The sequence below is a fragment of the Marmota flaviventris genome, chromosome 9 (assembly GCF_047511675.1).
Source record: "Marmota flaviventris isolate mMarFla1 chromosome 9, mMarFla1.hap1, whole genome shotgun sequence".
Classification (NCBI taxonomy): Eukaryota; Metazoa; Chordata; class Mammalia; order Rodentia; family Sciuridae; genus Marmota; species Marmota flaviventris.
The window spans coordinates 20,289,601-20,298,819 of NC_092506.1; the positions used below are offsets into that span (position 1 = coordinate 20,289,601).

Consider the following 9,219-nt stretch of genomic DNA (forward strand, 5'->3'; position numbering starts at 1 on the left):
ACCTCCCTCTTTGCCTCTCCTTGTTTTTTGTCCTCCTGTGTCTTCTCCCTTCCAGGCCTGGCCCATGCTGGTCCTGGGAAGAAGGAGGCCATCTGGGATCACCTACTTCAAGGTGATCTCTCTACTTCTCAGGAGTCCTACTCACTTCCCTTACTAATATGTAATTTTAAAATAAATTAGTGCTGTGACATCTTTTCACCCACTAAATTTATAGAAAAGGTTTAATGTCATCTATCAACAGAGAATGTACATTAAAACTTCAGTTCTCTGACCACTGGAAAAATGAGATCTGCTTATAAGGTTCCTGCTTTCCCAGATTTATTCCTGGGCTTGTGTGTCAGGCTGATGAAGTTACACATCATTATAGCACTGGCAGTAAATCTAGAGGGAGAAGTTGGCTGATGGAAACTTCATTCTGAAGAATATGGATCCTGACTTCTTGTCCACTATTTGGCTCAACCAAATAGTTCCCAAGTTGTCTCCTGCACAGCTAGGACTGATGACGTGCTCTTTAGCAAGGTGAAAGATGGCATGAATCTTGTGGAAGTTGTGGGGTGCCTTGGATCCAAGAATGACAAGACCAGGAGAAGACTCTAGGCCATTCTCATAAATTTAATTTTGTGTTTCATCTTATCCCCAGCTATTATTTTGTCTCTAAGGAGACAAAATTGGATTCCATATATCCTTTCTCTCTCTTGAAGTCTAGCTGGATTACAGAATTAACTTTATGGTATGAAATAAAAACCAACCCCTCCAGTACATGTTAAGTATCGCCATGCCTGCCACATAATAAGCACTCCATAGACAGCATTATTTATTTGTTTTTGTTTCTCGCAGTATTAGGGATTGCACCCAGGGCCTTGTGCATGCTAGGCAAGCACTCTACCACTGAGCTACATTCCCAGCCAATAAGCAGCATTATTACATGATATGATATAATGAAATAGCTGTAAAGGTTTGTCCTAAAATCATGAACACGAGCTAATAAAAACTCTAGCTTTAATCACAAGTTTACAGGCAATACAGAAGGTAAAGGAATAAATTAGAGACCAACATAATCCTAAATATGTTAGGGACTTCAACATATGAGGGACATTCAACAGGACAAATGACCCATTTCTCTGACAAACTCATGACATGCAAATAAAGGGGTGGGGTAAGGAAGACGATTCAGAATAACAGGAGTCTATGAGACCTAACAATCAAACATCAAAAGCAAATAGAATTACTATGATTGGTTTATATTTTTTAACAAAAACTATAAAAAGACATTTTTTTTTTTGATAAACAAGAATGTTTAAATATCTGGTTGTGACTGTGTGCACATGTAGTCTTGGCTACTTAGGCTGAGGGGATCATTTGAGCCCTGCCTGTGCAACATGGTGACACCCCATCTCAACACCAAAATAAAAAAAAAAAAAGGAATAACATTTCAATGTAGATTATGTATTTGATTATATTAAATATTTGTTAATTTGATGTGTTATATGACATGTGATTATATTCTTATTTTTAAAAACTTTTAAAATTATACATAATAGTGGAGTTCATTGTGATTCTTTTTTTTTTTTTCCTCCAGAACTGGGGACTGAACTCAGGGATGCTCTAATAGTAAGCTACATCCCCAGCCCTTTTAAAATTTTACTTTAAGACAGGGTTTTGCCTTGTTGCCAGGGCTGGCTTTGAACTTGCGATTCTTCTGTTGTAGCCTCTTGAGTTTCTGGGATTACAGGTGCACTCTGCTGAACCTAACAATGAATGATGCTAGAAAAGAATGTGGGGGGACTGGGGTTGTGGCTCAGTGGTAGAGCGCTTGCCTAGCATGTGTGAGACACTAGGTTTGATCCTCAGCACCCCTTAAAAATAAATATTGTGTCCACCTACAACTAAAAAATATTTTAAAAAAGATATTGTGTCCATCCATAACTAAAAATGTTAAAAAAAAAAAAAAGAACTTGGCAAGCCCCAAGAAACAAGGTTGAAAGACTAAAAACTAATTTTTTTTTTTTTTGTACCAGGGATTCAACAGGGGTGATTCACCACTGAGCCACATCTCTAGCCCACCCCCTTTTAAACAGATGGACACAATATCTTTATTTATTTTTTATGTGGTGCTGAGAATTGAACCCAGTACTTCACAAGTATGAGGCAAGCACTCTACCGCTGAGCTATAACCCCAGCCCAATTAGCCCTTTTTTATAATTTTTATTTATTTATTTATTAGTTTTTGGTGGACACAACATCTTTATTTTATGTGGTGCTGAGGATTGAACCCAGCGCCCCGCACATGCCAGGCGGGCATGCTACTGCTTGAGCCACATCCCCAGCCCCCCCTTTTTTATATTATATTTAGAGACAGGGTCTAACTGAGTTGCTTAGGGCTTCAGCTGAGACTGGTTTGAACTCAAAATCCTCCTGCCTCAGCCTCCCCAGCAGCTGGGATTACAGGCATGCACCACCACACCCAGCCTAAAAACTGTTTTTCAGTTTCATTATCTGTGAATCACCTATTTTGTAGGACAATGGAGAGATGAAAGAATTTATGTGCTTCTCCATGGGGTGGGCAGTAGTTTACACCTGTAATCTCAGCTACTCAGGAAGCTGAGACAGGAGGAAGATTCCCAGTTCAAGGCCAGCCTCAGCAACTTAGCAAGGATAGGTCTTAAAAGATTTTCAAAAAGGGCCTCTGGGTTCAAACCCTAGTAACACATGCAAAAAGAATGTTTATGCTTCCTGTCTTGTCTTCCCACTCTTCCTCAAAGCCAAGCAATTCAATGTGGCTTTCAACTACTCTCAGCTCCCCAGTGATTTCCATGAACCTCAGCCCTCTCAACAGCAGCATTGCTGACCACCTCCCCCTTTTTGAAATGCTGTGTCCTTAGCTGCAGTGACACATTTTGCAAATGTGTCTCTTATACTGGTTGCTTATTTCAGACTCCCCTCATGAGCCTTTCTCCTCAACCTAAAGGGCTGGGCCATGTTGACCCTGGGCCTGCATCTCCTCCCCTCTCCCTGAATCTTCCACTCCCACGTCTTCTATTTGCCTCTCCCTCTCCAACCTCTCCAAGGTTTTTCTTCTCAGGTTTGTACCTATTTCCAACTGTTTACTTGGGCCCACCCCCAGGAGACAGCACACCCAAGCTTTGAGGATCAGCTCTCCTTATCCACCTGTTCCTTGAATTCAGTCACTTGGACCTCCCAGTGAACAGATCTCCCCAAGTAACTACCCCCGCAGACATGGCCCCTCAGTCCTCACTCCACTGTGTTATCTGCTAGGATTCAAGCTGCTCCCCAATGTCCACTCGGCTCACTCCCCTGGCTTGCTGAGGTCTCTGCTCAAGTTGTCTTCTAAGACCACCCACTGTAGGACTGCACCTCAGCTTTCACCCCTCACCCCATTATTATACCTTTCCAAATACCTACTCATCCAGGTCACAAGTGAACAAGGGACCCTGGAGTGCAGAGGTTAAGAGCCTAACTCCAGTGCTGGCAGGACTAGGTGGATTTGAATCTCAAACACTAGTAGCTTTGTGATCCTGGACACAATCCTTAAGGGGTTTTGTACTTGTTTCCTCATCTATAAAACAAGGATTAATAATGCTACCTACCTGTCAGGGTTGCTTCATGGGTTAAATACTCACATAAAGCACTGGTTCACAGTAAGGCCAAAGTGTTCCTTGTTATCACTAGGAGGCCCACCCTGGTGCCCCAGGCTGGGCTAAAACAGTCAGTCCCATTAACACACCACAGCACCTAGTGGTGCCCCCACTGAACTCTTACCCTATGGTTGCTGGCCCCCATTCCTGACCTGGTGGTTCTAAAGGGCATTTCCTCTGTCTTGTTCATAGCTGGACCCCCAGCACCTAGGGCAGTCCAAGCCCAGAGCAGATGAAAACACTCCTTCCCTGAACTGGGCTGTTAGGTACACAGAAGGGCACAGATCTGGCCCCGGCTGCCTCCCAAGGAATTTGCTGTCTTTCAGCACAGATTGATAACTTAGGACTTAGGTGGTATGAAAAGCTGTCAAAAAAATTACCTAAAGACTGAACTACAGAGATGTGTGATGTGGGCTGCAAGCTGAGCTCTTCCAACTCTCGGAAGTCAAATTGGTTCCAAATGGAAGTGCTTATCCCCAAGAGAGTTTGATGGGTGTACTACCCTGGCAAACAGCCAGTGGTTTAGGAGCACTGCCAACTACTGGCTGTCCCACTGGATGGAGATGAGGTCACTTCAGTGAGGCTCACAGAACAAGCATCCATGGTGTTCCAGGGGGAGGAGGTAGGGGCAAGTTCTCCTGGGAGTCAAAAAGGATCTGTACCCAGGAGAGGTTTGACCTGGCAGTCCTGGGACAGTTCAATGGTTCATAAGCAGGAAGGACCATCCTAGACTTCTGTTCCTACCAGGTAACTCAAAAAGAAAGAAGATGCAGACGCGTAGAGCTACAGACTTTATGGAGAGCTGTGAGAAGGCCCACGTGTCAGGTGCCTGTCTCTACCTCCACTACCTCTGCCCAGGCACTAAAGCCCATGTCCTTATGGATTAGCACCAGGTTGGGGCTAGGGTCCTGGCTCTCTGAAATGGTGACCTCAACAACATCCCTGGTTGGAGATGCTTCACTTGGGCTGCGCGTGTCCAGGAGCTCTGGCTCAGTCTGCAGGAGCACCATGGTGGGCTCAGAAGCAGCAGGAGGCACAGAGGGGGGATTGGAGGGTGGCCCAGGCTGATGACTAAGCTGGTGCCGCTTGAGGCTTTGGGGGAGGGTGTAGCCCATGCCACAGGTGGGACAGCGGTAGGGTTTGTCTGCCAGGTGGGATTTGAGGTGGCGCCGCAGCTTGGTGGCCAGTGTGTAAGCACGGCCACATTGGGGACATGGGAAGGGCCTCTCCCCTGAGTGCAGGCGCTCATGGGCACGAAGGGTATGCGGGTCTCGGAGGGCCTTTCCGCACACGGGGCAGAGGTGTGCCTCCCCAGTGTGGGAGATGAGGTGGCGCCGCAGTTCAGGCAGCTGGGGGAAGGCATCCGCACAGTGCGGGCAGCGATAGGGGCGCTCCCCGGTGTGCAGCCGCAAGTGCCCATGCAGGTTGCCCCGCTGTCGGAACGCCCGGCCACAGTGTGGGCACAGGAAGGGCTTTTCCCCTGTGTGGAGCCTCATGTGGTTCCGCAGAGAACCCTGATTGGCCAGGAGCCGCCCACAAACAGGGCATGGGCATGGGGCAGGGGCAGCTGGCACCTGGTGGGTCTTGCGATGCAGTCGCAGGGAGGGCCGGCGGGCGAAGGCTTTGCCACACTGGTCACATGCAAAGGGCCGGGCACCAGAATGTACCACCTGGTGTTCTCTGAGGTCTCGCCGGGTGCCATAGGCCTTGTCACACTGTGGACAGGGGAAGGGTCGCACCCCACGGTGGCCCAGCACGTGGGCTTTGAAGCTTTCCTCTGAACTGTAGCTCTTGCCACACTCGGTACACAGGAAGGGCTTGTGGCCTGTGTGCACGAAGGCGTGCTTCTTTAGATGGCACAGTTGCAGGAATGCCTTTCCACACTCCCCACACCGGTACCGTCGCCCCTGCTTTGGGGCATTTCCAGCAGGGCTCCATAAGAGTACAGGGAAATGCTGGGCCCCAGGCTCTGAGGTCTTTGCTCTGGGGGGGCACTGATCATTGGGGCCACATAACTTCTTGGCCAGGCAGGCATGCAGCTGGGTGCCCCTGGCAGAAGGTAATGAACTGGCTTCACAGTCCTCTGAGTCTACCTGGGCAGTGGAGCCTCTCTGAGATTCAGGTTCACTGCTCTCTGTGCCCTGCTGGGTGGCCAAGCTGCTCTGAGTTTCAGGTGGCATCTGTGCCTGGAGCAGGCACTCCTCATCCACACTATCCACACTGCCATCCTGAAGCAACGGGCCAAGAGGCTGGGTATTCTTGGAAGGCTGATCCTGAGCTTCGGACTTAGGCTCAGAGTTCACCACATTCTCTGTCTGGATGCTGTGCTGTGACTGGTGACCAAGATCTATAAAACAAGAGATGGAGTGCTGGAGTTAATTGAACTTGGTAGAAGGTGATATTGACAGGTAATTACAGGATATGTATTTTCTCCCAGCCCTCGAACCTCAGTGGGTTCAATCACACCAATCTCTTCCCTGAAACATGAGCTGTATGTACACTCTTTTCCTATCCAGTCTCAGGTGCCTCTGGGGAAGTACTCCTAGAAACCACAGCACCCTACCTATATAGTTAATCCCTAGAGGAAGCCATCAGAGTATGGTCCTCCTGTTCTCCCCTGGGGACATACACTTAGACTGTGATCCAAGCCCCCAACCTCCCCACCCAAGTTCTTCTGTAAAACAAAAGGAATCCCTGCCTGCACCCCAGAGAGAAGAAACTTATGAAACTGTAAACTTTGTATACAGCTTACTGTTTTCATCAATATGTCCTTATTATTCCAGGAAATTCTTAAGAAAGATAAAAGTTATAAATATCTTTACTGTTCATTACAAGGAAAGACCTGTCACACTCCAACAGAAGTATCTGAAAATTCCCAATCCTAATCAAGCTCCACCTTCTCATTCCACACTGCAAGATCCACTTTAAACCATATTTTTCCTCCCTGCTTTACCACTGAGCCACATCCCCAGCCCTTTTTATTTTGAGCTAGGGTCTTGCTAAGTTACTTAGGGCCTTACTAAATTGCTGAGGCTGGCCTTGAATTTGCAATCCTCCTGCCTCAGCCTCCCAAGTCGCTGGGATCATAGGCACTACTGGGCCTGCTTTAAACCATATTTTAAGACTACCACAACTCTAGTATTCTCCTTACTACACTGAGCTATAAATTCTGTTTTGTCTTATCACAGGTTGTTTTGATGAGAATGTGGAAGCAGGCATTTACGTGACCCATACCTGTGCAAGGGTCTGCTGCATCCTCTCCAGGGGAGGCCACTTGTTGTTGTAAATCAGACTCTTCTGCCACCACCTCCACAGCTGCCTCCTCCTCTAGCCTGGGCTGTGTGGGGCTTTGGCCATCTGAGGGAGGCCAGGGCCACAGTAGCAGTTCAAAGCCTGGCAGCACAACCCGGTACACCTGCAGGTGAAGTCTCTCGTTGATCTGAACTGGGGCCACGTTTCCCTCACTCTCCAGCCTGCCCCGCTGCACCAAACTGCAAAGCAGATCAAGAGCTAGCTCAGCAGATTCTTTTCAAGTGAACTTCCTTGACAGCCCCAGCTCTCAGGAAGGGTGAATCCCAGAGGACATGCCCTTGGAAAACACACAGGAAAACATCCTTGGGTACGGGATTATAGTCAGCTTCAGATTCCATCCCAAGCCTTTAAAAAAAGCCTCAAAGGAGCACATTCAGAATGTATGCTTCTGGGGCTGGGGAGGTGGCTCAAGCGGTAGTGCGCTCGCCTGGCATGCGTGTGGCCCTGGTTCGATCCTCAGCACCACATACAAACAAAGACGTTGTGTCCGCCGAAAACTAAAAACATAAAAATTCTCTCTCAAAAAAAAAAAAAAAAAGAATGTATGCTTCTGTACTTACCTGGTCCAGCCTGAACTCTGCTCACAGGCACACACTGCCCCCCATGGGTCTAGTGACAGGTCCTAAAATAAATCAATAAAAGTCATTCTCACATGTATTTAAGGAAGCCAGTTTGGGAAGAGGAGGACCCAAACTGGATGAAACCTCTCCTGGGACAAATCTAAGATGAAGTTTCTGTAAGGTTAGCAGATTCTGGTGCTGCCTCTGCATCTAAGGGCTGATTCAGTTAATAAGGACCAAAGAGTATTTCCCTCCCAAGGGTATGAAAAATTAGTAAAGTGAACACATTAATAGAGGAACATAATTTTTTAATAGTACTTATGGACTTAAACAATTTACTGCACTGCATTATTTCATCTAGTCTTCCAAATGATCCTGAAGAAAGCCACTGCTTTATTTTACAGATGAGTTAAAGGATGTATATAATTTGGCTAGCTAGGTGGGATAAATTCTAATAACCTTAGCTCTTGACCTTGGTTCACTGGTGACACTAACACTAATTTAGCTTTTAACAACTTTACACACACCTTGATTCCTTAACTACTATGGAGGGAGAGCCTTGCTGAGAAGGCACAAAACCATCTCCAACCGCTTAAAATACTCGCTTCTAACAAACCGGAGGGTCGTCGGGAAATGTCTAAATCTTCCCCCAATTTTCAGAGTCGCCTCATCCCTCATTACCTTCTGCTGTCGTTTCACTTCCTCGCCCTTCTCGGAGACAGCCTTTTCTTCCAGAGGGTCCCAGTGCAGTCCTGGCTGTAGGGGTTCCCCGACACACCAGACCCCCAAACGCTGTTCCTGAGCGAGTGAGGGACCCACGGCCAAGCCCCGGGGAAGGCTCTTTAGAGCGAGAATGGCCCGGCTCCCCCAAGGCGGGCGGTCTTTGAGGCACTGAGCACAATCTTCCAATGGGCTCCATCCCGACTCCGGGTCCAGGCGCGGTTCCGGGGCTGCAGAGAGTCGGGAAAGCAATGAGGAAGCGGCCCATGCAGGCGCTGGGAACCATGCGGGAGGAAACTGCATGCTCAGCGAGGCCTCAGGAGTCGGGAGGGAGAAACAAGGGCTCTAAGGTGGCCCCTGAGAGGTTTGAAGGGGTTCGAAGACTCTTAAGAAGCTCCGAGAGCCCCTGAGGAAGCCGGAGGAAGATCTCAGGCTCCAGAGGACTGGACTGGCGAGGAAAGAGACGAGTATAGAATGCTGGAGCCATTTAGGCCAGGGCTGAAGGCCGCAGGCATGGCAAGTTACTCACCCGGCAGCAGAGTCTCCCCATTCAAGTGCGGCGCTTCCTCCTCCTCCATCCCAGATGAAAATACCTCCCTCCGCCGGAAGTGAGCGTCCTCATTTCAACTCCTCCCGGAAACAGTCAGGGACTTCCAAATTTCCTCTTAGGAAAGAATCCAGAGTCAGACCTCTTTGGTGCACAGGACCGGGAATTTGGGAGTAGTTGGAAGGAAAAACTCTGTCCGAGAACAATACGAACCTAGGGTTCTGGAGGCCCACCAGGGATTCGAGTATCTGGATAAGCGGAACTAATGCGTTCTATCACCCTCCTTGCGGAAACGGGGGAGCCACGAGTCGGACAGTTACGTTGTCCCTCCCCGAGGCAGGGATTTCGGCGGGCAGTGCGGGGAAGTGGACGGGGCTCCAGGGAAGGCCATGTTTAGACCGGGCAGCGAACCGGAAGCTGGTTG

General features: G+C 48.3%; 1 protein-coding gene across 1 annotated transcript; it reads right to left on the minus strand.

The window, feature by feature from the left end:
• Window positions 1-790: 790 nt before the first annotated feature.
• Window positions 791-9,213, minus strand: Znf408 (zinc finger protein 408). Its single transcript, XM_027936379.3, has 6 exons — window positions 9,009-9,213; window positions 8,778-8,912; window positions 8,210-8,478; window positions 7,529-7,590; window positions 6,891-7,147; window positions 791-6,003 (listed from the first exon to the last, which is right to left on the minus strand). The coding sequence occupies exons 2-6, from the start codon at window positions 8,824-8,826 to the stop codon at window positions 4,478-4,480; spliced, it is 2,163 nt and encodes a 720-aa protein (XP_027792180.2). The 5' UTR covers window positions 8,827-8,912; window positions 9,009-9,213; the 3' UTR covers window positions 791-4,477.
• Between the last annotated feature and the right edge of the window lie 6 nt (window positions 9,214-9,219).

Bases quoted from the DNA above. Each gene is read 5' to 3' on its own strand.
- Znf408 (XM_027936379.3), bottom strand. From the start codon at position 8,826: ATGGAGGAGGAGGAAGCGCCGCACTTGAATGGGGAGACTCTGCTGCCG. The intron at 7,591-8,209 runs GTAATGAGGGAT...GATTTATTTTAG, and splicing joins AAGTGAAACGACAGCAGAAG to GACCTGTCACTAGACCCATG. The intron at 6,004-6,890 runs GTATGGGTCACG...CTTGTTTTATAG, and splicing joins TGCAGCAGACCCTTGCACAG to ATCTTGGTCACCAGTCACAG.